The 27,994-nt window shown below is 38.9% G+C and overlaps 1 protein-coding gene and 2 pseudogenes across 2 annotated transcripts in view; 2 read left to right on the top strand and 1 right to left on the bottom strand.

The window, feature by feature from the left end:
* The window catches only part of LOC105485386 (BTB domain containing 8), a 98,846-nt gene that overhangs the window by 29,350 nt on the left and 41,502 nt on the right, over positions 1-27,994 (top strand). For both annotated transcript variants that reach the window (XM_011747693.2, XM_011747692.2), the window contains exons 5-7: positions 19,606-19,695; positions 22,429-22,509; positions 24,189-24,285. In XM_011747693.2, coding sequence (XP_011745995.2) covers positions 19,606-19,695; positions 22,429-22,509; positions 24,189-24,285 — 268 coding nt within the window. The remainder of the gene's footprint in view (positions 1-19,605; positions 19,696-22,428; positions 22,510-24,188; positions 24,286-27,994) is intronic.
* On the top strand, positions 153-16,715 carry LOC105485383 (cAMP-dependent protein kinase type I-alpha regulatory subunit pseudogene; annotated as a pseudogene).
* Positions 4,712-10,290, bottom strand: LOC105485385 (glyceraldehyde-3-phosphate dehydrogenase pseudogene; annotated as a pseudogene).

Below are 27,994 nucleotides of genomic sequence, written 5' to 3'. Positions count from 1 at the left end.
TAACATTATCTTCCTGCCCCAGATGCTCTCAATTACCATATGAATACCATCTGGATATTGTACATTTCTTTCTGCTTGTATTTATTCCTGTCACCTTCAGTCTACTTCTAAGTATCTGCCTGAGTCACTGCATTGCTGACTTCCCTTTTTTTTTTTTTTTTTTTAAGATAGAGTCTTGCTCTGTTGCCCAGGCTGGAGTGCAGTGGCGTGATCTCTGGTCACTGCAAGCTCCACCTCCTGGGTTTACACCATTCTCCTGCCTCAGCCTCCCAAGTACCTGGGACTACAGGCGCCCGCCACCACGCCCGGCTAATTTTTTGTATTTTTTGGTAGAGACGGGGTTTCACTGTGTTTGCCAGGATGGTCTTGATTTCCTGACCTTGTGATCTGCCTGCCTCGGCCCCCAAAGTGCTGGCATTACAGGCGTGAGCCACCGCACCTGGCTGCTGACTTCCCATTTTGTAGTGTAATTTATTATTTTAATGTTTTATGAAAGAAGTTTAATGTTACATTTTTAAGATAATTTGTTGCACTTCTGTGTTCCGTAATTAAAATTCTCTTATGCTGCCTCATTGAAAAAGAGCAGTCATTCTTTTTTTTTTTTCCCTAAGACAAAGTTTTGCTCTTTTGCCCAGGCTGGAGTGCAGTGGCGTAATCTCGGCTCACTGCAACCTCCGCCCCCTGGGTTCAAGCGATTCTCATGTCTCACCCTCCCAAGTAGCTGGGATTACAGGCACACGCCACCAACCTTGGCTAATTTTTGTATTTTTTAGTAGAGACAGGATTTCACCATGTTGGCCAGGCTGGTCTCAAACTCCTGACCTCAAGTGATCCACCCGCCTCAGCCTCCCAAAGTGCTAGTATTATATGTGTGAGCCACTGTGCCTGGCCCCGTCATTTCTAACTTTAGCTTTGTGACGCTCAAAATCTGGTATATCTTCCAGAATACCTTTCTTATCAGTGCCTGATAATATACCATTAGACATTCATTCATTTGGTAAGATGTCAAATCTTCCTTTAATATCTCTCTGAATATTTAGTAAATTGGCACTGTGTCCTAAGATCATTGTTCTGTATGTCCTTGAAAAAGCTAAAAGTTTTTTCAGAAGTGGTATGATTTAGTAATTAAGAAGTTGGTCTTTTTGTATTTAGATTATGATTCCACCACTTATTTTGAAAATTCCACCACTTATTAATTGTTGGGAAGTTACTTAATCTCTCCAAGTTTCAATATCTTTATCTGTAAAAGAAATAGTAGTAGAAATTATAGCATGGGATAGCTGTGAAGATTGAATCATATAATGCACATGAAGCACTTAGCATAGTACCTGGCACATTGTAAGCTTTCAAAAGTAAATGTTAGTTGCTATAAGTATGTAATAGATATCTGTAAGACTGGCACATATGTTGCCTGTTCTAGCTTGCCTTATATCAGGGGGCAAACTGTGGCCTAAATGTGGTTAAGTGGCCTGTTTTTGTATGAGGCAACAAAAAAGCAGAGACAAGTAATGCCACAGGGACCTGCAAGTCTAAAATGCCTTTCAAGAGTCACTTGGGTTTGTTCCCAAACCTGCTTATGCCATTTGAATTTATTTTTTTGATGACAATGAATATAAGTCAGTGATACATAAAATGTGAAAGAGAAAAGTTATTGTTCCAGTGAAAACTCGGGTGAGTGCTTTGGGAGGATTAAATAAGGATTAAATAAGGGAAAGGCACTTTAAAAATTGCTGTTGTGGCCAGGTGCAGTGGCTCACACCTGTTATCCCAGCACTCTAGGAGGCTGAGATGAGAGGAGCACTTGAACCAGGGAGTTTGAGACCAGCCTAAGCAACAAAGCAAAACCCCATCTCTACAAAAAAATTTAGCTGGGCATGGTGGTGTGCACCATGTAGTCTCTGCTAATTGGGTGGCTGAGGTGGGAAGATCATTTGAGCCTAGGGGTTTGAGGTTGCAATGAGCCAGTGAGTGCCATTGCATTCCAGCTTTGGGAACAGAACAAGACCCTGTCTCAAAAAAAATTAAAATCAAACTAGATATCATAGTGTATATGTGTATTGTTTTTGTGACAATGACGCTTATATCAGTGAAACCATGTTAAAAAAAAAAAAAAGATGGGTCTTATGATAAAAGATGTGTGAATTAAATGCATATTTCTTCTTAAGTTAGATAGAATAAAATTATAGTATACAGAAATAGCTTTTTTAATTCCTCATTTTTTCAATTAACTAAACGACTATTACTCCAAATTGTGTTGGATAATAGGGTATCCACGGCACTTAACTTCAGAAAAGTCCAGTCCTATGAAAGCTGTAGTCAATGGATGTCACAAAATTCTCAAGAGATGGTTAACTTTGCTTTCACAAAGTTATGTTCTCTGAAGTATTTGCTAAGAAGTGATATGGACAATAGTGATTACTCCAAAAATTTAGATTCGTGACTCTGGATTTAACTCTTACTCAGTTATGTGGAATTAAAGCAAATAAATAAATAAATACATTCTTGGAGTAAGAATACTTTAAAAATTAGTCCTACTAAAATTTCCTTCTCTAGAGCTTCTCTGCATAATCCAGGCCATTATTCTGCCTGGAGTAGTGAATGTAGTTCAGCTAACATTGGGAAGTATTGAATAGCAGTGTACTAAAGCAGCAGCAAAGTGGAAATTAGGGCATCTTGATAGAGCCAGAAGCAGCGTTAACAGTTGAAATTAAACTTAATCAAAAGGAGAAAATAGTTTTTGGCATGATGGAAAATAAAAAATTTGGCAAAGATTTTTAATACACCATACCATCTACAGCATTATTTTTTAACCTGCGGCATCTGTCCTAATTAAGTAGGAATGTTTTCTAAGTTTCTGTTTTAAGGTCAGGGTAATTGTTTAAGCCTCAGATGCTCCTAATTTTACTAAAATGGAAATGGCTGACATGCTGTGTTCAAGTCTTCTGAGGAGTAGACACAAAGATGGGATTAGACTTTCAATAAATGTATTAGGCTAAATGCATGTGAGAGAACATAGAAAGCCAGAGAAAACAGAGCTGCTAGACTGCAGTGCTGATTTGACTCTAAGTGAAGGAGAAAGAGAAGGAAGTTAGATAGAAGCATCTTAGACTGCAGTGGAGTCCTAAGAAAAGTTGGGCAAGGCCATTAAAGTTCCCATGCCAAAGGCACCCATCAGAGAAGCACCTGTTTTCTAGGGCTAGCCCTGCCTTATCTTTGCTGGGCTCAGTCATTGTCGGGAAATAGCTTCTGAGAAGATGGCCTTGTGACCCAGGTGGAATAAATTTCAGAGTGCTGTAGCTGAAGCTGTGGGTCATTACGCAGTCAAAGATTAGAGGGGTAGGCCCGGCGCACGGTGACTCACACCTGTAATCGCAGCACTTTGGGAGGCGGATCACGAGGTGGGTGGATCACGAGGTCCGAGATCGAGACCATCCTTGCTAACTTGGTGAAACCCCGTCTCTACCAAAAATACAAAAAATTAACCGGGCATGGTGACATGCCTGTAGTCCCAGTTGCTCGGGAGGCTAAGGCAGGAGAATCGCTTGAATCCAGGAGACAGAGGTTGCAGTGACTTGAGATTGTGCCACTGCACTCCAGCCTGGATGACAGAGTGAGACTCTGTCTCAAAACAAAACAAAAAAAGATTAGAGGGGTATATTCTCATGACTACCACACATATAAATCATCACATGCTATATATATATTTATATTTCTTTACCACTAGGCATAGTCAGATGAAGTAAGAAATAATTGTTAAAAAAACATTTATTGTTTGCTAGGTATTATGGTGCTGAGATTGGGATTCATAAAGAAATGAATGAAGTACTGAGGATTAAATGGGTTATATATCAATATTCAACAGTGTGATAGAAAAGATTGCCATGGAAAAAAGGCCTGACAGATATCCAATAAACTGCTAAAAGTGGTTTTTTCTAGATCATGGAATTGAAGTAAACAAGGAAGCAGGGTGAGAACTTAAAATTTTCACTTTATCCAATTCTATATTGAAGTTTATTACAAACATATTGTTTTTATAATTTAAAAAAGTTTTTAAAATCTGGCTTTCCATTTTTAAGGAAAGAATTACAGACTAAAAATTTTTTATCGGCAGCACATATAATTTTTTTTTTTTTTTTTGAGAGGGAGTCTTGCTCTGTCGCCCGGGCTGGAGTGCAGTGGCCGAATCTCAGCTCACTGCAAGCTCCGCCTCCCAGGTTTATGCCATTCTCCTGCCTCAGCCTCCCGAGTAGCTGGGACTACAGGCGCCCGCCACCTTGCCCGGCTAGTTTTTTGTATTTTTTAGTAGAGACGGGGTTTCACTGCGTTAGCCAGGATGGTCTCGATCTCCTGACCTCGTGATCCGCCCATCTTGGCCTCCCAAAGTGCTGGGATTACAGGCTTGAGCCACCGCGCCCGGCCAGAATTTTTTTTTTTTTAATCTGTTCAAATAGGCTCAACCATACTCTGAGGTCACTATCTTTGTCCTCTTTTATTGAAAAATAAAAACTATATAGCCGACTTAGTGCATTAAGTATTCATTTGATTGTCAGGGTCCCTGAGATCCCTCCTTCTTCAGGGGGTCTGGTGTACAAACTGTGAGGAGGGGAGATTCTCAGTGTGGTGGGGGACTGAGTGTGGTAGGGACTCCCCAGCAACTGAACACTTCTCTCTTCGTCTCATGCTCTTACTGGGGCTGGTGGTCCGGAGGCTCTTACTCTTTGGAGGCCATGTGGACCATGAGGTGCACCACCCTGTTGCTGTAGCCAAATTCATTGTCATGCCTGGAAATGAGCTTGATAAAGTGGTCATTGAGGACAATGCCAGCCCCAGCACTGAAGGTGGAAGAGTGGGTGTCACTGTTAAAGTTGGAGGAGACAATCTGGTGCTCATTGTAGCCCCAGATGCCCTTGAGGGCCCCCTCTGATGTTGCTTTACCACCTTGACGTCATCATATTTAGCTGGTTTCTCAAGAAAGCAGGCCAGGTTCATAACTAACATGGTGGTGGTGGGGACATGGAAGGCCACGCCAGTGAGCTTCCTGTTCGACTTGGGGATGGCCTCGCCCACAGCCTTGGCAGCACCAGTAGATCTCTACTGGTGCAGGGATGATGTTCTGGAGAGCCCCATAGCCATCACACCACAGTTTCCCAGAGGGGCCATCCACAGTCTTCTGGATGTCAGTGATGGCATGGACTGTGATCCTGATTCCTCCCATGATGCCAGAGTTGTTATGGATGACCTTGACCAGGGAGCTAAGCAGTTGGTGGTACAGGAGACGTTGCTGATGATCTTGAGGTTTTTATACTTCTCATGGTTCATGCCCATCACAAACATGGGGGCATCGGCAGAAGGGACAAAGACGATAACCCTTTTGGCTCCACCCTCTAAGTGAGCCCCAGCCTTCTCCATGATAGTGAAGATGCCAGTGGACTCCATAACATAATCAGCACCAGCATCATCCTGTTTGATTTTGGTGGGATCTCACTCCTGGAAGATGGTGATGGGGTTTCCATTGATGACAAGCTTCCTGTTTTCAGCCTTGATGATGCCATGGAACTTGCCATGGGTGGAATCATACTAGAACATGTAGACCATGTAGTTGAAGTCAATGAAGGGGTCGTTGATGGTAACAGTATCTACTTTGCTAGAGTTAAAAGCAGCCCTGATTACCAGGCACCCTGATGTCTCAGGGACATGGCTGGTGCTGCCCAAGAACGGAAGAAGGAGAGGGCAAGGTTCTGTCACTTTTTCTCTTCCTTTTGCTTACTTTAGGTTTAATTTATGCTGCTGTTTGTACTTTCTTAAGGTGGAATTCGAGATCATTAATATGAAACCTTTTTCCTTTTCTACAATAAGCATTTAAAAGCTAAACATTTCCTTCTAAGCACTGTTTAGCTGCAGCCTGCAAATTTTTTTTTTTTTTTTTTTTTTTTTTTTGAGACGGAGTCTCGCTCTGTCACCCAGGCTGGAGTGCAGTGGCCGGATCTCAGCTCACTGCAAGCTCCGCCTCCCGGGTTCACGCCATTCTCCTGCCTCAGCCTCCCGAGTAGCTGGGACTACAGGCGCCTGCCACCTTGCCCGGCTAAGTTTTTGTATTTTTAGTAGAGACGGGGTTTCACTGTGTTAGCCAGGATGGTCTCGATCTCCTGACCTCGTGATCCGCCCGTCTCGGCCTCCCAAAGTGCTGGGATTACAGGCTTGAGCCACCGCGCCCGGCCGCAAATTTTGATATATTGTATTTTCACTCAAATAAATGTATTTTCTAAGTTTTCTTTTGATTTCTTCTTTACCCATGGGTTGTCTAGAAGTATGTTTAATTTCCAACTCTTTGGGAATTTTCCAGATAATTCTCCATATTGATTTCTAGTTTAATTCCATTGTGGTCATAGAACATATTTTATATTATTTTAGTTTTGTTTAAATTTATTGAGACTTGTTCGATGGCCCAGAATATGGTCTGTGTTAGTGAATGTTCCACATGTAGTTAAAAAGAGTATGTGTTCTGTTGTCCTGTGGTGGAGTGTTGTATAAATGAAAATTGGTTGATAGTGTTGCTCAAGTTTTATGTTTCCTTAGCTGAACTTTTGTCTATCTATCCTGTTAATTAGAAGTCTCTAAGTATCATTATAAATTTGTTTCTCTTCTTAGTTCTGTCAGTTTTTGCTTCATGTATTTTGAAGCTCTATGATTTGGTACATACACATCTGGGATTGTTATTTCTTCATAATGAATTGAATCCTTTTTATTTTGAAATACTGCTTTTTACCCCAGGTAATGTCACTTGTTATGAAGTTTACTTTGGTTAATATCACCACTCGAGCTTTCTTATGATTAGTGTTTATATTGTATTCTTTTTATATCCTTTTACTTCTAAACTTTGTCTTTATATTTAAAATGGATTTTAAATTAATTTCTTGTAGATAGTAAATAGTTATATCTTGCTTTTGTTATCCAGTCTCATAATCTCCTTTTAATTGGAGTAGACATTAATAGTATTTGACTATTTATAATAATGTAGTTATTAACATGTTTGAGTACAATAAGTCTACCATTGTACTTTTTTTTTTTGGATCCCTCTCTGTTGCCCAGGCTGAGTGCAGTGATATGGTCATAGCTTCTGTAACGTTGAACTCCTGGGCTCAAGTGATTCCCTGGCCTCAGCCTCCTGAGTAGTTGGGACTACAGGCACTTGCCATCATACTCAGCTAATTTAAAAATTTTTTTGTAGATGTGGGTTCTCGCATTATTGCTCAGGCTGGTCTTGAACTCCTGGCCTCAGGGAATCCTTTTGCCCCAGCCTCCCAAATTGCTGGGATTACAGGTGTGAGCCACCACACTCAGCCCTAAAATGCTTTGTCTGCTAACTCCATCTTCTGTGTCATTTCTGGGTCTGATCATATTGACTGATTTTTTCCCCCTTTTAATGTTCACAATTTACTGCTTCTTCACATTACCTAGTACGTTTTTGATCAAATGCCAGACATTATAAATATTATGTTTTTGAATGTTTGAATTTTATTGTTTTTCTTGAAAAAGATTATTGAAGTTTTTTTTAGCAGGCATTTAAGTTATTGTGGATCAACTTCACGTTTATAAAGCTTCTTTTTGAATTTTGTTAGGGTGCGTCTAGAATAGCCTTTGCTCTAAATGTTGTAAAGCCTTTCTACTGAGGCTTCTAGGATCTTTCCTTAGTGCCCCAAGTATTCAATTCTGGCCGGAAGGAACTTGAATATCTGTCAGCCATATAGCTCCCTGGCTTTTATTCTTTGCCTGGCTTTGTGTAGTTTTACCTTATGCACGCTCAAATTATATTCAGACAAAAGCTCAAGGGAGGGAGTATCTACTCTGATTTCTGGAGTTCTTCATGACTCCCTCTTCTATATTACTGCACCCCACAAATTTCAGCTGACTCACCTTTTTGGGGCTCCTATATCTGTCTCCTCAACTCAGCCACAAGGCTCTGCTCATTTGTCCTTCCTGTGCCTTGACTAGAAACTGCTTCTAGGAAGAAAGCATTGTGATTGTAGAGCTTACTTCATTTGTTTTTCTTCTCTTGGGGATCAGAGTCCTGTACTGCCTTTTTTCATGGTCATATTTTGTTCAATTTTCTAATTATTAAATGGAAGGTAGGGAAGTCCTATACTTATGGGTAGAAGCAGAATCCTAATTTTTTCTTAGTTGGCCTTATTTTTTAGAACAGTTCCAGATTTACAGACAAGTTAAGAGAGTATGGTATTCTCATATACCCCCACACCTAGTTCCTCGTTATTAACATCTTATAGTACATTTGTTACAATTGAGTCAATATCAATACATTGTTATTAACTAAAGTATGTAGTATATTCAGATTTCCTTGGTTATTACCTAGTGTCCTTTTCTATTTGAGGAATCAATCCCCAATCTCACATTACACTTAGCTGTCATGTCTCCTTAGGCTCCTCTTGGCTGTAACAGTTTTTCAGACTTTCTTTTTTTTTTTTTTTTTTATGACATTCCAGTTTGAGGAGTACTGGTCAGGTATTTTATAGAAATGTCCCTTAAATGGAGTTTATCTTACGTTTTTCTCACAATTACATGGATTATGGGTTTGGGACAGGAAGACCACAGAGATAAAGGGCCATTATCATTACATCATATTAAAGGTACATGTGATCAACATGACATCACTGTTTATGTTAACCTTGATGATGACCTTGTTTTCATCTGGTTTCTCTACTGTAAGTTACTCCTCTCGTCACCTCCCATTTCCAGACTGTGCTCTCTGGAAGGAAGTCACTGTGTGTGTCCCATATTTAAGTGATAGGAAGTAATGTTCTACCTCTTGAAGCGGGGGTATTATCCACATAAATTATTTGGAATTCTTCTGCACAAGAAACTTATCTCTTCTCCTCCACATATTAATTTATTCAATCACTTACATATATCAGTGTAGACTCATAGATACTTATTTTGTACTTTGGCTTATAATTTGACTTATTTTTTAATTTGGCTTGTCTTTTTTTTTTTGCTCAATTTGTTACAACTTTAGCTGTGGGAGCTCTTTCAGGTAGCTCTTATGTCCCTTTTATTCCCTCAGTGTGTGTGTGTCTGTGCGTGTGTGTGTTGAGCATTTTCTTACTTTCTGGCACTAAAAGATATATCTGGTATAAAAGACAAATGATACACCTATCTACATAGGGCGCTTACCGTGAATAGAACTTGCAGGACTGGAAGTTGCTTTGGGCGAGTCATTGAGTGAGTGGTGGGTGAATGTGAAGGCTCAGTTCATTACTGTACACTACTATAGACGTTATAAATACTAAGGATACACATGAAATTTATTTTAAAAAACTATCTTCAATAATTAAACTTGACTTATTATAACTTTTCATTTTATAAACTTTATAATTTTTTGAAACTTTTTATTCTTTTGTAATCACACTTAGCTTAATCACAAACATGTATAGCTGTGCAAATTTTTTTCTTTTTTTCTTTTTTCTTTTTTCTTTTTTTTCTTTGAGACAGGGTCTTGCTCTGTCATCCAGGCTGGAGTACAGTGGCGTGATCATGGGTCACTGCAGCCTTGACCTCTCTCCAGTGATCCTCCCACCTCAGCCTCTTAAGTAACTGGGACCACAGGGGCATGCCACCACACCCATCTAATTTTTGTATTTTTTGTAGAGACAAGTTCTTCCTGCGTTGGCCAGGCTGATTTCACATGCCTGGGCTCAAATAGTCCTCCTGCCTCAACCTCCCAAAGTGCTAGGATTGCAGGTGTGAGCCACCACATCTGGCTTTTTTACTTTGTATCCTTATTCTATAAGCTCTTTTCTTTTCTTTTTGAGATGGAGTCTCGCACTATTGCCCAGGCTGGAGTGCAATGGCACTATCTTGGCTCGCTGCAACCTCCACCTCCTGGGTTCAAGCAATTCGCCTGCCTCAGCCTCCCGAGTAGCTGGGATTGCAGGCATGCACCATGACGCCTGGCTAATTTTTTTGTATTTTAGTGGAGATGGGGTTTCACCATCTCTAACTCGAACTCCTGATCTCAAGTGATCCACTCGCTTCAGCCTCCCAAAGTGCTAGGATTACAGGCGTGAGCCACTGCACCTGGCCTATTAGCTTTTTTCTGTTTAAAAAATATTTTTAAGTTTTTAAACTTTTGTTAAAAATTGAGACAGAAGCAAACACATTAGCCTAGGCCTACACAGAGTCAGGATCATCATTATCAATCCCTTCTGCCTCCACATCATGTCCCACTGGAAGGTCTTCAGGGGCAGTAACGCACATGGAGCTGTTATCTCCTGACATGCCTTCTTCTGGAATACCTCCTGAAAGACCTGCCTGAGGTTATTTCACAGTTAACTTTTTTTTTTTATATGTAAGTAGGAGTACTCTAAAGTAACAATATAAAATGTAGTACAATAAAATAATAAGCCAGTAACATAGTTGTTTATTATCAAGTATGTACTGTACATAATTGTATATGCTAGACTTTTACACAGCTGGCAGCGCAGTAGGTTTATTTATACCAGCACCTCCACAAACATGTGAGTAATGCTTTGCACTTGACCTTCTGTCAGCTATGATATCCCTAGGTGGCAGGAATTTTTCAGCTTCATTGTAATCTTATGGGACCATCTTCATATGTGTGTGGTCTTTTTGACCCAAACATTGTTATGTAGCACATGACTAAATTTTGGAATCACTTTGTCAGTATTTACAAAATAGCTTTCTGAGATTTTGATTGAAATTGTCTAAAAATTTTTTTCTTTTTTTTCTTTTTTTTTTTTTGAGACAAGAGTCTCACTCTGTTGTCTAGGCTGGAGTGCATGGCACGATCTCAGCTCACTCCTATCTGTACCTCCCAGGTTCAAGTGATTCTTACGCCTCAGCCTCCCAAGTAGCTGGGATTACAGACATGCACCACCAGGCATGGCTAATGTTTGTATTTTTAGTAGAGACAGGGTTTTGCCACGTTGGCCAGGCTGGTCTCGAACTCCTGGCCTCATGTGATCTGCTTGCCTCAGCCTCTCCTAGAGTGCTGGGATTACAGATATGAGCCACTGCACCTGGCCAAAATTGCCTAAATTTTTAAAATCCTAAATTGGTGTTGAATTTTGTCAAATGCTCTCCTGCATCGATTTTGCTGATCACATGATTTTTCTCCATTCTTTTTTAATGTACTAAATTATATTGCTTAACTTTGGAATGAAAAAATAATCTTACATTCCTGAAATAATTTCAGTTTGGTTGTGATGTTTTATTCTATTTCATGCTGAATTCAGTTTACTAATATTTTGTTTAGGAATTTTGCATCTATGTTCATGAGACAGATTGGCCTGTAATTTTCCTTTTTTGTAATGTCCTTGTCAGGTTTAGGCCTCAAAGTTATGTTGACTTTATAAAATGAACTGTGAAGTATTTCCTCTTTTTTATGCTTTAGTTTGAGTAATATTGATTTTTTTATATCTTCCTTAAATATTTATTAGAATTCACCAGGGAAGTTATCTTGGCCTGTTATTTTCTTTCTTGAGTAAATTTTGTTTTCATTCTTTTTTATAGTGAAGTATATTGAGTTAGAATGCATACACAAACAAATGCACACGACTTAAAGTCCAGTTCAATGAATTTTGACTAATGTATAAACCTGTTTTACTTCCACTATAAGCAAAATACAGTGAATTTTGTATTTTGTAAAAAAAGTTCCCTTGTGCCCATTTACCTTCAGTACCTATCCCTACCCCAACCACAAGCAACAAATGATTTTCACGTGCTTATTTGCCATCTGTATGCCTCTTTGGTTAGTTTTCTGTTTATATCTTTTGCCCATTTTTTTTTATTTTTTATTTTTTATTTTTTTGAGACAGAGTCTTGCTATGTTACCCAGGCTGGTCTTGAGTTCCTGGGCTTAAGGGATCCTCCCGCCTCAGCCTCCCAAGTAGTTGGGACTACACACGCACAGTACTACTCTTGGTTTGCCTACTTTTAAATCAGGTTGTTTGTTTTCTTATTATTATGTTCTCTATACTGTAGGATATTCTTCCTTTCCTAGAATTTCATGTAAATGGACTCAGATATACTGTTGTGTCTGGCCTCTTTTGTTCAGTGTAATGTTTTTGAGCTTCATCCTTGCATATTACATGTGTCAGTGATTCATTCTATTTTTATTGCTGCGTAATATTGGATTGTATAGCTATACCACAATATGTTTATTTATTCTCCTGTTGATGGAATATTGGTTGTTTCCAGTATTTAGCTATTATTATTATTTATTTTTATTTATTTATTTATTTTGAGACAGAGTCTTGCTCTGTCGCCAGGCTGGAGTGCAGTGATGCAATCTCGGCTCACTGCAGCCTCCGCCTCCCAGGTTCAATCAATTCTCCTGCCTCACCCTCCTGAGTAGCTGGGACTACAGGCTTGTGCCACCATGCCCAGCTAATTTTTGTATTTTTAATAGAGATGGGATTTCACCATGTTGGCCAGGATGGTCTTGATCTCTTGACCTCATGATCTGCCTGCCTTGGCCTCCCAAAGTGCTGGGATTACAGGCATGAGCCACCATGCCTGGCCTTTTTTTTTTTCTTTTTTTTTTTCTTTTTAGACAGAGTCTCACTCTGTAGCCCAGGCTGGAGTGCAGTGGCACTATCTCGGCTCACTACAAACCTGTGCCCCTCAGGTTCAAGAGATTCTTGTGCCTCAGCCTCCTGAGTAGCTGGGGTTACAGGCGTGTGCCACCATGTCCAGCTAATTTTTGTATTTGTAGTAGACACTGGGTTTTGCCATGTTGGCCAGGCTGGTCTTGAACTCCCGACCTCGAGCGATCTACCTGCCTTGGCCTCCCAAAATATTGGGATTACAAGCGTGAGCCACCACACCCGGCCAGGGATGTCATTTTTTATAACTAGCCATAAACTTTAGCTTTGAAGTAAAACTATTTCTAGCAAGTGATTTTTACCTGATATTTTTTGTTGTTCTTGCCCATATTTTAGTTGGGTTGTGTTATTATAGTTCTCTATGTATTCTAGATTTAAGTTTTTGTATATGGTGTGAGGCAAGTGTCAAGTTTAATTTTTTTTCTACAAACATCCAGTTGTTCCAGTACCTTTTGATGATAAGACTGTCTTTTCCCCCATTGAATTATCTTAATACCTTCATGAAAAGCAATTGGCCATATATATGTGGATCTATTTTTGGACTCTCAATTCTGTTCCAGTGATTTATATGTCCACCCTTACGTCAATACCATGTTATTTTGATTATAGCTACTTTATAGTAAGTGACAGCATGTTGCCTGAAATCATGTCTTCCACCTTTATTCTTCTGTTGATGTTTGCTTTGGCAATTAGGGGTCCTTTGCATTTTCATATACATTTTAGAATCAGCTTATCTATTGCTACTAAAAATGCTTGATTCGGATTGTGTTAAATCTAGAAACTAATTTAGGAAGAATGGACATATTAACAGTTTCAAGTTTCAGACCCATGAGTGTATTTTAACTCTCCATTAGGTCTTTTAAAATTTATCACAGCAGTGTTTTATGGTTTTTAGTGTAGAGATCTTAACACGTTTTTGTTACATTTGTTGCTATGTATTTGACCTTTTTGATACTAGTGTAAATGGAAATTTTTTCTTTTATGTTCTAGTTATTCATTATTACACTAAATCATCTTTGGGTTGACTACTAAACATTCTGTTGAAAATTTGTAGAAATAATTTGACACTCAAGGTGATATTTTAATGCAGACAGGATTTCCTTTTGCTTTTGTCTGGCTCGCAGACTAGATGCTGATCACTTTGTTTCAGTCAGGGACCGAGATAATTCAAAACTGGCTTTCAAGGCTAATACGGGCTTGTCTATTTCCTGTTCACTCTTCTGTTTAGAATGTGGCCCTTCGGGATCCAACTGAAATCCTGGGTTATCTACTAAAACCCCTCCTCTTTGATGGGCCCCAACTTCCAATTTGTGTGAAGATTGCCAGAAGCTATACTCAGCTTATCAGCCTTCCAGCTGTTGCTTTTGCTTTCAGATTTGGCAATTGCCTCAGTGGAAAAAGTTACCTCAAATACTTGGGTCGCTTCTTTTGTCTTCTCTCTCAAAACTTGTGTAACTTTTCTAATCACTGTGGCAGTATTCTGATGCCTTCAAAGCATGCTTTCCTTTTTTTGCTTCTTTTCTTAAATATATATATTTTGTCCATCTTTCCTAAGCTGCTTTCAGCAGGAGGGTTGATCTGAGATAACCTGGGAAGCCATTCCAGAAGTGTCTTTCTCTTCCTGTCCTCCACCTTTCACTGGAATATAATATTGTTTTCTGTATCTCATTTAATGCTGTACTCCCAGCACTTAGAATAGTGTGGAGCACAGAGTAGAATATCTTTTGGATTAAAGATGAGGCTAGCCAAGAGTTTGAGGCTGCAGTGGCTATGATTGTGCTACTGCACTCCAGCCTGGGTGAAAGAGCGAGAGACCCTGTCTCTAGTAAAAGAAAAAGAAAGAATGAGGGTGAGTGCAGTGATTTAACACCTGTAATCTCAGCACTCTGAGAGGCTGGGACAGGAGGGTCACTGGAGCCCAGGTGTTTGAGACCAACTAAAGCAACATAGTAAGACTCTGTCTCTCTCTCTATTTTTTTAAATTTCTTTTTAAAGAACGAATTCATTAGCATTTTATTTGAGAAGATAGAATGGTAATTCAAAAGAAAGTATCTTTCTTGTCATTTTTTCAAAACTAAGATATATCCTTTCTTAAACATAATTATGGTGAGTTTTGAACTAGAACTCAGGACCTTTAGGATTGTAAGCTCTTTGTTTTATAATTTAAAAATATTTTAAATTTAGAGTTGGTCCTATTTTTTATTTTTATTTTCTTTCTTTCCTAAGATATTGTAGAATCTATTTTTTATTTTAAAAATGTTTAATTGACAAACAGTAATTATAATCTCTTATTGATATTTCCTTAAAATTTAAAGTAACATCTTTGGTCTTTGTTTCTCCATTTGTAAATGATTTATTCCTCTTAGTCATGGACATAGTTTCCATTGTTGTTAATTAAAGAAACTTTGAGAGGCATTGAGGGAGGTTGGAGGGAGAGTAGGGTGGACAGAGGAGCAGAGGAGAAGCTCATTGAAAGCCACGTGGAGAGGGAGTGAAGAGGAGAAGAAAGAATAGAGGGGATCTGAGACACCCAGAGAGGGACAGAGAACCATGGCGTCTGGTGACACTGCTGCCAGAGAGGAGGAGCATAGCCTTTGAGAATGTGAGCTCTGCCTCCAGAAGCACAACATTCAGGTACTGCTCAAAGATTCTATTATGCAGTTGTGCACTGCTCAACCCCGGGGACCAGTGGCATTCCTCAAGGAACACTTTGAGAGGTTGGAGAAGGAGGAGACAAAACAAATTCACAATATGCAGGAAGCAGGCACTTGTACAGAATTAAGGAGAATGAAATCTCTCCTCCTCCATCCAACCCAGTGGTTAAAGATCAGAGGTGACAAGGTACCGTCAGCACTGAATTCTTCATGGAGGAAGATGCTACATTATATGTTAGAAAGATTATACCAAAAGATTATAAGATTATACCAAAAGCCATTATAAGGCAATGTCTTTAGCTAAAGCCATTGAAAAGAATGTGCTGATTTCACATCTTGATGATAATGAGAGAAGTGATATTTTTGATGCCATGTTTCCAGTCTCCTTTATCACTGGAGAGACAGTGATTCTGCAAGGTGATGAAGGGGATAACTTCTGTGTGATTGATCAAGGAGAGAGGGATGTCTGTGTCAATGATGAATGAGCAACCAGTATTGAGGAAGGAGGGAGCTTTGGAGAATTTGTTTTGATTTATGGAACACCTAGAGTAGCCACTGTCAAAGCAAAGGCAAATGTGAAATGGTAGTGTATCAACCGAGACAGCTATGGAAGAATCTGTATGGGAAGCACACTGAGAAAGTGGAAGATGTATGAGGAATTCTTTAGTAAAGTGTCTATTTTAGAGTCTCTGGATAAGAGGGAGCATCTTATGGTAGCCGATACATGGGAACCAGTCAAGTTTGAAGACTGGCAGAAGATTGTGGTGCAGGGAGAACCAGGGGATGAGAGGTGAGTTCCTTATTATTCTAGAGGGGCCAGCTGCTATGCTGCAATGTTGGTCAGAAAATGAAGAGTTTGTTGAAGTGGGAAGATTGGAGCCTTCTGATTATTTTGGTGAACTTGCATTACTGAAGAATCATCCTCCTGCTGCCACAGTGGTTGTACATGGCCCCTTGAAGTACATTAAGCTGGACCAGCCTAGATTTGAATGTGCTCTTGGCTCATGCTCAGACCTCCTCAAACGAAACATCTAGTAGTACAACAGTTTTGTGTCACTGTCTGAAATCTGCCTCCTGGGCCTCCCTTTTTTCCTCTCCCCAATCCATACTTCACTCATGCAGACCACTTTATTTTCGCTATTTACAGTGCCAGATGGACACTAGCATCACAGCTTCTTGTCTGTTTGTATATTACAAGTTGCTCTTACTGTACCGTTTTTAATTTGGAGTAGTAATTAAATGCTCGTACACAATTAAATAGAGTTTTGTGGAGTCTTTGCTGTTACTGCTTCACTTTGGGCAATGTTAGTATTCAACCTCTGAGCAGTGAGTGCCATGCTTTTGGGTGAGGGCAGATTGCAGCATCAGTTGAATTACCATAGAGTAATGATGGAACAGTGTAAGATTTTTTTTTTTTTAACTGACATAACTTTCCAGTTTTAAGCATATTTAGACTGTGGACATATATGCTGTATTTCTTTATAGAATAAATGATTTATCATTAAACTTTAAGGATTAGGAAAAATGGATACAGAAAAATCTTAATATAGTAGAAATACATCTGCCTGTAATTAAACTAGTTTAAGGGTGGAAAAATGCCCATTTTTCCACTCTTAAATTATCAGTGGGTATGATCAGTTTAGTTTCTTTTTTTAACCAGAATTTTTGTTTGCCAAGCTAATTTGCCTGGTTTTGTTTATATCTTGTTATTAATGTTTTCCCTCCAATTCTGAAATATTTTTAGATGTATCTATCTATACCTGTCTTTTAAGTTTGGAACCAAATCATAGACTGCAAATATTGGGTTATGATTTAACTACGTCTGCCTCTGCTCACAAATTCTGATTAGACCTTTATCCAGCTAGTGCCAAGTATTGATCAGATGCTGAATTGAGGATCAGAATTTGAGATCTACACTCCTGGTTGTTAATTTAGAGCTTTTGGTTAATGTACATCCTTCAGTTGACTCTAGTATAATCTCCTATGCTTATCAAGCTGATTCCAGGAGATTGAATTTGCTACAACTAGATTCAGTTGGAACAAAAGTCATAACAGAAATGGAGGTGATATTGCTAAAGGGAGAGGTATCAAGCTGACAAAGTTCAGTGTCTGGAATTTTTCCCCACTAAATTCAGTGGGATATGAGATTTTGGAATTTTTTTTCTTTCTTTCTTTTTTTTTTTTTTTGAGACAGAGTCTTGCTCTGTCACCCAGGCTGGAGTGCAGTGGCGTGATCTCTGCTCACTGCAACCTCGGCCTCCCGGGTTCAAGTGATTCTCCCGAGTAGCTGAGACTACAGGCACAGCCACCACGCCCAGCTAATTTTTGTATTTTTAATAGAGATGGGCTTTTACCATGTTGGCCAGGCTAATCATGAACTGCTGACTTCAAGTGATCCACCTGCCATGGCCTCCCAAAGTGTTGGGATTACAGGTGTGAGCCACCGTGCCCGACTGAAGCTTTTTACTTTAGCATTTGTTCCTTCCTTTTTATTTCAACTAGAATTTCTGGTGGGATGGGGGTAGGGTATGGTATGTTTGTGTTTTTCAAATTGGTATAAAAGGCCATTCTGCTACAAGTCCTACTTTCCTATCTAGCATTTATTTCTCTAGCAGACTTTTTAAAAAGTGAACTTATGTTATGAATCTGAACTGTATTTCAGTATTTTCTAGCCTTACGAGTTACATTATTCCAATGATACCCAACAGTTTATTTTTATTTTTTGTTTTTATTATTATTTTTTGAGACAGAGTTTTGCTTTTGTTGCCCAGGCTGGAGTGCAGTGGCGTGATCTTGGCTCACTGCAACCTCCACCCCCTGGGTTCAAGCAATTCTCCTACCTCGGCCTCCCGAGTAGCTAGGATTACAGGCACGCGCCACCACACCTGGCTAATTTTTTGTTGTTGTTGTTTGTTTTTTTGAGACGCAGTCTGGCTCTGTCGCCCAGGCTGGAGTGCAGTGGTGCGATCTTGGCTCACTGCAAGCTCCGCCTCCCAGGTTCATGCCATTCTCCTGCCTCAGTCTCCCGAGTAACTGGGACTACAGGCACCCGCCACCACGCCTGGCTAATTTTTTGTATTTTTTGTAGAGACGGGGTTTCACCATGTTAACCGGGATGGTCTCGATCTCCTGACCTCGTGATCTGCCTGCCTCGGCCTCCTAAAGTGCTGGGATTACAGGCGTGAGCCACTGCGCCTGGCCATTATTATTATTATTTTTTTTAAGTAGAGATGGGGTTTCCCATCATTTTGGCCAGGCTGGTCTCGAACTCCCGACCTTGGGTGATCCACCCACCTCAGCCTCCCAAAGTGCTGGGATTACAGGCGTGAGCCACTGTGCCTGGCCTATTATTTTCTAAATAGAATTTCATAGTTCTGTAATGTAGGCACTTATTTCCATTGTGATTTACATATAATGTAATGTAGGGATATATTTGGGAGTGACAACAAGCATTTTTCCATCTGTGTGCAACTGGCTCTGATTATTGATCACCTCTCCTACCCTTTCCCAGGTCATTTAAATTGGTCATGGTAGGTTTTTTGTTGTTGTTGTTGTTGTTTTCATTGATTTGAAAAAGTTTCAGATTGTTTCTAAGTATGAAATATAAATCTGGGAAAGAGATTTGATTTATACTTTAGTATGAGATAGGAGGCCACCTCGTTAAAAATTTTTAAATTTCCAAAATAATCCATATTAAATGAGGTTTGCTGATCAGTACTTTGTCTTTAGCTACCTTTTTATATTTAACTAATTAAATGTAAAAATTATGTTTTTATAAGCTTAAAAAATTAAAGAGCCTTCAAAGAAAAAAAAGTTAGCAAGGGCATTGGAATTAATGTTTTAAACAATCAAAATGCTTAGTTATAAATCCCAGCACTTCAGGAATAGGGGGATTGCTCGAGTTCTAGAGTTTGAGACCAGCCTGGACAACATAGTGAGACCCTGTCTCTACCAAAAATTTAAAAATCAAGTTGAGTGTGATACTGTATGCCTATAGTGTTAGCTTCTTGGGAGGCTGAGGTAGGAGGATCATACTTGAGCCTAGGAGTTCAGGGTGGTAGTAAGCTATGATCACGCCACTGCACTCCAGCCAGGGTGACAGAGGAAGACCCTGTCTCTTAAAACAAAAAACAAAACCCTTAGGTATAAATATAAACTTATAAGTTTTATTATGTAGTAATCCTGCCCGTGAATACAAACAAAACAAATAGATTATTGTGTTTTAATACATAAAGATGAAAATTTTCATAAAAAATTACATTTTGAGTAATATGTAAATGTTTATCTGTGTTTCTCCCCCCTCTTCCCTTTAGGGCCATTTTGAGTGCCAGATCTAGTTATTTTGCTGCAATGCTGAGTGGCTGTTGGGCTGAAAGCTCCCAAGAGTACGTTACTCTTCAAGGGTAAGCATATTTTTACAGGGCCATTTGACTGCAAATGATTGCAAATTGTATTTCATACAAAGCACTTTTTATGAATCTGATTTCCCTGGATGTTCAGTGAAATATTTCTCAGGTAGAATTCAACAACGTACATTTTCTGAAACAGGAAGTAATAGAGAGCATTTATTAATAGAGGTATTGTGTTAATCTGCTTATGCTTCTATGACAGAATATCCAAACTGGGTGATTTAAACAACAGGTATTTATTTTCTCAAGGTTCTGGAAACTGAAAGTTCATGATAAACGTGCCAGCAGTTTTGGTGTCTGATGAGGGCTCTGCCTCTGGGTTGCACTCTGCCGCCTTCTTGCTGTACACTCATGTGGCCCTTCCTTGGTGCATGCACTTGGAGAGAGAGTCTTATGGTACTTCTTATGAGGAAACAAATCCTATCAGATCAAGGACCCATGTGACCTCATTTAACCTTAATTACTTTCTTAGAGGCCCCATCTCTAAATATGACCACACTGGGGGTTAGGGCTTTACCATATGAATTTGGAGGGAACACAGACATTTCAGTTCATAACAGGTAGTTTTCTAAATTTTTTTTTTTCTTTTTATTTTTTTGAGGTGGGATCTAGCTATGTCGCCCAGGCTAGAGTGCTGTGACACAGTCGTGGCTCAGGCGTTCGAGGCTGCAGTGAGCCATGGTCACACCACTGCATTCCAGCCTGGGTAACAGAGCCAAACCCTGTCTCAAAAAAACAAACAAACAAACAAAATATATATATGTACACATACACACATATATACACACACACATATATACATACACGTATATATTTTATATAACTTAAAGTATCTCCAGTTATCTCAAAGGGATCTTAATTGTTTAAACTATTAATATGCAAAGCAAATATTTCCATTCAATTTCTTTTTTGTTTGTTTGTTTTTTGAGATGGAGTCTCATTCGGTCACCCAGGCTGAAGTCAAGTAGCGAGATCTCAGCTAACTGCAACCTCCATTGGTATCCCAGGTTCAAGTGATTTTCCTGCCTCAGCCTCCTGAGTAGCTGGGATTACAGGCATGCACCACCACGCCTGGCTAATTTTTGTAGTTTTAGCAGAAATGGGGTTTTGCCATGTTGGCCAGGCTGGCCTTGAACTCCTGACCTCAAGTAATTCACCTTGCCTTGGCATCCCAAAGTGTTGGAATTACAGGCATGGGCCACTGCACCTGGCCTACATTCAAGTTTTTAAATACTAATATAACACTTTTAGGAAAGGGGTATTAGAAAATCAAATTAATAGCAGTTCATAAATAAAGACTTGGAAATCACTGACCTTACCAGAAGGACTATGCTGGAGACCTTTCCAAAGAAGGTTTTGCTCTTCTCTGAGAGAAGAGATCTTCAGAAATACACATTTAGATACTAGATATACAATTTGGCTGTTTGATGGTCTTTATTAAGTGTATAAAGAGAAATTAAACTCTTCAACCTAACTGAGAAATAAATGTGCTTAGAAACGTCCAAAACATGAAAATACATGGCATGGGCAATACATAGCAAAGATGTGTAACAACAGGAGAAGTGAGTTGTTTTCACTACTTGTATCTACCTTTTATTTGTTTTCATTTATTATTTCTGTATATGCGCTTTTAAAAAATACATTATGTAGGCCAGGCGCGGTGGCTCCCACCTGTAATCCCAGCACTTCGGGAGGCCAGGGTGGGGGGATCATGAGGCCGGGAGTTCAAGATGAGCCTGACCAACATGGTTGAAACCACGTCTCAGTGAAAATACAAAAACTAGCTGGGCGTGATGGCACATGCCTGTAATCCCAGCTACTCAGGAGGCTGAGGCAGGAGAATCTCTTGAACTGGGGAGGCAGAGGTTGCAGTGAGCCGAGATCGTGCCACTGCACTCCAGCCTGGGTGACAGAGTGAGACTCCGTCTCAAAAAAAAAACACAAAACAAAAAAAAACACGTTATGTAATGATGATCAAATTAAATTCTTTTTATCTGAGATCAATATAGGGCCTCAAGTGATCCTCCTGCCTCAGCCTCCTAAGTAGCTGGGATTATAGATGTGTACTCCTACATCTTGCTAGTTTTTATAATTTTTAGTAGAGATGAGGTCTCATCGTGTTGCCCAGGCTGGTCTCAAACTCTTGATCTCAAGCGATCCTCCCACCTTGGCCTCCCAAAGTACTGGGATTATAGGTGTGAGCCACTGCACCCAGCTTAAATCACATTTGTCAATTCATAATTCAGAGTTCATTGCACCACAGTCAGTGAAGAAATTTAAAAGTTTTCCCATTGGTATGTGTTCTTGAGCTAGCTCAGACTGCTCTTCTTCTCCACTGTGTAAATCTTTGTCCCACAGAACCCTAATGTTCCTAGTAGGCATGTTAGGAGAAACACATGGCATAGGATTGGGATCTTAGGGGAAGGCCATTTGGTAAGGGATGCCCCTTCAACTTTTATCTGTTTTATATAGTTCAAGGTAGAAGATGCTCAATAAATAATGATTTGCTAACATACTAATAACACTGTATAACTTATATAAAAATCTATTGTTGTCGTTCTGTTTAAATTAATGGTATACCTGCATGGATGTTATTTGAAGAGTGTATTCTTCAGGTAAAAGGAAGATTAGAACATTATCTTGGCTGGAAGTTTATGGGAAAATTGAATCATTGATATTGATTAAACCTTAATTATTTCTGGATTTGAGTTTTCTTTTATTTTTCAGTATAAGCCATGTAGAACTGAATGTTATGATGCATTTTATATATGGAGGAACTCTGGACATTCCAGACAAAACTAATGTTGGGTATGTATTCCTTTTTAATAATTTAAAATATAAAAGAATTAGGTTCTACTTTGTTGAGCTGTGTTGCAAAGTGTTAATGAAGTAGAAACTGCTTTTTATAATCTATTTTACTATATCTTCAGTATGTCTTGAGAACATCTAAAAATAAGCAGGTCACCTTATTTAGAAGAAAAGGTGACTTATCAACTCACAGTAATAAGATTGAAAACAGTCTTTATTAGACTTAAATTTAGAAGAAGCTATAAATTATGGTTTATAGATCAATAAATTGATTAAACTTTTATCAAACTTTGAAAATTATTTTACTACTTTTTGAATTTTAGTATATCTTTTCTAAACAGCAAAAGAAAAGAAAAAACACACTTAAGAATATAGGGGCCGGGCACGGTGGCTCTCACCTGTAATCCCAGCACTTTGGGAGGCTGAGACGGGCGGATCTTGAGGTCAAGAGATCGAGACCATCCTGGCTAACATGGTGAAACCTCGTCTCTACTAAAAATACAAAAAAAAAAAATTAGCTGGGCATGGTGGTATGCACCTGTAGTCCCAGCTACTTGGGAGGTTGAGGCAGGAGAATCACTTGAACCCGGGAGGTGGAGGTTGCCGTGAGCAAAGCTTGCACCACTGCATTCCAGTCTGGTGATAGAACGAGACTCCATCTCAAAAAAAAAAAAAAAAATATATATATATATATATATATATATATATGGCATTTGCCAGGCGCAGTGGCTCACACCTGTAATCCCAGCACTTAGGGAGGCAGAGGCGGGAGGATAGCCTGAGCCCAGGAGATCAAGACCTGCCTGGGACTATAGTGAGACCCCGTTCTTGGAAAAAAAAAAAAAAAGAATATAGGGCATCCTAAAGACCAACAACTGTGATTTTTAAATGCGCTATAGTGAAATACCATCTAAGCCTCTGAAATCCTACTTGGGAGTGAAAGTTCACCTTGCTCTTTTAATTTTCTAGATGTCTTCCATTTTCTTGGTATTCTCACATCAGACAAATGAAAGCTACTTTTTAATTTTAAAAATTATTTGGTTCCTTTAATTTTAAACTGAATAAATATGTTTTTCAGGAGAACATACTGTGAGTCCCAGGATTTACTACTAAGTTTTTATCCCCTGACAACCTATACAAAATTTTGTCATTCTTTCAAAGCTTGTAGGCTTCTTAAGTACCTAAAGTATGTGTAGGTGTTCAGAAATACTTGCCAAATGAAAGAAGCAAAAGAAACTCTGGTCACTGGATGCTGTCTCCAATCTTAGGGTTATTTGTAGACATTTTCAATAGGATAAGACATTAGTGAATTGCCCCTCCGCCTGCCAAGAAACTTTTATTATACAAATTTGATACAGAGAGTTTTGTAACTTTTACAGCCTTTATAGCAGTTTCTTGGATTTTGTTCTGTATATCACTTAGTATATGAAGGGAATTTGAGACATCTCCAAATTTATTTCTTGTTCTTTACTAATCAAATCACGTGTCAGTGCTTTCAACGTTTGGCCTATGCTGTGTTTATAATCCATAAAGGGTATATATTATGTAAGGCAGAAAATTAGAATCAAAATATTTCAGATTTTTTTTTCTAAACAGACTATATATTATCAATAAATTAGTATGTATTGTGCCTTGAGTTTTAAATTGGAGAATTAACAGTGCATCTATTTTTATTTTAGTCAGATACTCAATATGGCTGATATGTATGGACTAGAAGGATTAAAAGAAGTAGCAATCTATATTTTAAGAAGAGATTACTGTAATTTCTTTCAGAAGGTAATTATTGAGCCTCAGAAATCTTTTATCCAGTGCGTTGTCATCCATTATTACTTACCAGATTTTTAACTCTGATAGTAATAGTGCTTTAAATATTTTAAATATTAAGTAAATTTAACTAATGAGAACTCCAGTTGAGAAATAATACATATGGTATGCTTGCAAAAATCAAACTAATTCAAATAATTTTAAGTAAAACAAAATTGATGGGAGGGCAGGTATTGAGAGGAGGTAGGAGTATCCTGTATAATTCAAAGGTGCCCAGAGTTCGGAACTAGGAGAAAGGAAGTTAAGAACTAAGGTTACTAGGTTACTTTCCCATTTATCAAAGGGCTACACAGTGCTTTATTTGTTCTTACTCCTGAAAGTATACTCCTTCCTTCTACCACTTCTCTTTATAGCAGGGACTTGGGGTGGAATGTAGTTCTTTTATGCCAGTCTCTTCAGGTGACCTATGGATACTAACTAATTTTAATTTTAGTTACTGCAAAGGTAAGTTAAATGTCTAAAGAAAGAGCTCATACTATGCATTTCGAAGCCATTCATACATTATTCTTAGATTATCCATTGTTTTAATACATTCTGCGATTTTAGGTTATTTTTATTTTCTTATTTATGCTTGTCTATGTTTTTAAAATTTTCTACAAAGAACAAGTATTTTATAATCAACTAAAACAAATCTAACTTTTTACATCATATTTCTCTTTTACTGGTGTTTGAAGCAATAATATACATTGTGTGAATTCTAATTAGGTGGTTTTAATAATGCTTAAATTTAGATTTTTGTTTCGGGTAGGTCTTTTTCTGCCTCCCTACAAGTTGTAGGTGCGGAAGCAGCCCATGTGCTAAACAAAAGCCATGAACAACTGGGTCTAGTACCACCACTACTACCAACCCCACAAGGTTTACTGAGAAATAGTTAACCCCTCAGCTTTCTTTAACGAACCATTCACTTCAGCCTCTGTAAGTAAGGGCCTTGGAAGAAGGAGGGCAGCTGGTGGTGTCCTCAGCTTTGTAGAAAGTGAGGAATTCTGGTGAAAGATTCTTCCTTCTTCATATGTCCCCCTCATATTTCCAGTCAAGTGAAAGTTAGGGGGATCCAAGTAAATCACAAAGATTAAAGCTAGAGAATATCTGCAATAAGGAGTTGTTGTCTTCTCATCCCCTAGATGAACATTAACTATATCTGTAAAACCATCCCACCCTGGAGCTTCTATCAAAGACAAAGAGAAAGTGGTAATAAATTTCTTAGGAGAGCTTGGAATATGTCTGAGAAGCCAATGAGAATGTAGTTGAGTGAGGAGATTTCTAAAGAGAGAAGACTTGCTGGAGAAGCCAAAACTAGCCTTGGTGTAAGGAACTTCAGTTACTGTCATACAGAGAAAAAAGTATGAGGATTCCACTCTGCACCCCGGTTACACATGGTTCACAGGGAAGGAGGAGGACCTTAATGGTTTCATGAAAGTTAGAGAAGACTGATAACAGGGCTAGATGACACCGTGTCCCGCTTGGGGAGGTATTGTGCATCATGAGCCACTTAAAGAGTTCTTATCCACAGAGAGCCCAGGTTGAAGCTTGATCTGCCACTAAAAGAGCCATTATATCAATAAAGGCCTCCAGTATCTGAATTAGAACAAAGCCAAGGATATCTCCCTACTACCATCTTGGTCTCTGCTTAATTACGTAAGGTGACCAGAGCCATCTATAGTCTTCTGTACGAATTTGACCCAGAAAATGGAGGAGCAGGAGATCAGACCATGCACTACTCCCTATTTCACATTTCAACCATAAATCTAGTCAGCAATGGGGAGGGAAATATTTATATCAGATACGATGAAGAGATAGATGTTAAAATAGTACTGTGCTGCATTTCAATAACAATAGTATCCAGAAAGTATTGGAATCTGCCTATAGTTTCATTAAGGGATGGGAAAAAGGGGAGATTTGACATAGCATGGTTGAAAGCGTTAGTTGGGAAAATAAGAAGTCTCATGTTAGTATTTTTGAGCTGAGATTCTTCAGTAAGCCAGTTAAAGCTTATTTAAGAGCTTTAAAAGTTGTAAAAATAATCTTTTATGAGTAGTCTTTGGATCATTGCCTCTATTTTTATTTTTTAATATGTGGATGAGTGTATTGGGTTATATGCAGCTTCTTGTATTTTACTTTCAATAATTCACTTTATTTTAAAAACACAAAAGACATATTTGTTTATATTATTAATAAAACAGAAAATGAAGTTTATTTTAAATTATCAGTATGCTGTTTTGTTGAAAACTTTTTTTGCTTTTATTTATTTATTTGTTTATTTATTTATTTATTGAGACATAGTTTTGCTCTTGTTGCTTAGGCTGGAGTGCAATGACATGATATCGGCTCACTGCAACCTCCTCCTCCCAGGTTCAAGCGATTCTCTTGCCTCAGCCTCCCAAGTAGCTGGGATTACAGGCGCGTGCCACCCCGCCCAGCTAATTTTTTGTATTTTTAGTAGAGACGGGGTTTCATCATGTTGGTCAGGCTGGTCTTGAACTCCTGACCTCAGGTGATCCACCTGCCTCGGCCTCCCAAAGTGGTGGGATTACAGGTGTGAGCCACCGCGCCCAGCCACGTACTTTAATGTTGTCTATTTTGCTGTGGTAACAGATATTTGAGAGAACAATTTCTGGTTTTGTTGACATAATCTTTAAAATTTTTGCTTTATATTTCTTAATGTATATTTTTATAAATATGCTTTTGAATAGATATAATTTTGAACTTTTAGTCCTTTTTTTTTCTTTGTGATGGAGTCTCACTCTGTCACCCAGGCTGGAGTACAGTGGTGCGATCTCAGCTCACTGTAACCTCCGCCTCCCAGGTTCAAGTGATTCTCCTGCCTCAGCCTCCCCAGTAGCTGGGACTACAGATGCATGCCACTACGCCTGGCTAATTTTTGTATTTTCAGTAGAGACGGGGTTTCACCATGTGGGTCTCGAACTCCTGACCTCAGGTGATGCACCCGCCTTGGCCTCCCAAAGTGCTGAGATTACAGGAGTGAGCCACTGCGCCCAGCCTTAGTTCTTAGTTATGCATATTTTTGGCTGTGACTTAAATATCATAAACTTAAAATAATGTTACACAGTAATACAAATATGGGTATAATGTGATGGACAACTGGTCCCAGAACTCCTAGCAAGCTAGCTTCAATAATTTCATTAGCTTCACAATCCTGTCTTTTACACAATTAAACATTTTTGACTTCATTTATAGGATTTTGGTAGGCTTTACTTTTTTTTTTTTGGTCACCAATTAAAAATATACTTTAGGCCAGGTGTGGAGGCTCATGTCTATAATCCCAGCACTTTGGGAGGCCAAGGTAGGAGGATTGCTTGAGCCCAAGAGTTTATGACTAGCATGGGCAACAGAGGGAGATCCTGTCTCTACAAAATTTTTTTTAAAAATTAGCCAGGCATGGTAGGATGTGCCTGTGGTCCCAGCTACTCAGGAGGCTGAGGTGGGAGGATCACTTGAGCCCAGGAGTTCGAGGCTGCAGTGAGCCATGGTCACACCACTGCATTCCAGCCTGGGTGACAGAGCCAAACCCTATCTCAAAAAAAAAAACAAAAACAAAAACAAACAAACAAAATACACACACACACACACACACAGATATTTTATATAACTTAAAGTATCTCCAGTTATCTCAAAAGGATCTTAATTGTTTAAATTGTTAATA

Source organism: Macaca nemestrina, chromosome 1 (assembly GCF_043159975.1).
Source record: "Macaca nemestrina isolate mMacNem1 chromosome 1, mMacNem.hap1, whole genome shotgun sequence".
Taxonomy (NCBI): Eukaryota; Metazoa; Chordata; class Mammalia; order Primates; family Cercopithecidae; genus Macaca; species Macaca nemestrina.
Note: the sequence above shows the minus strand (reverse complement) of the source record. Positions and strands in the feature narration are given on the sequence as shown.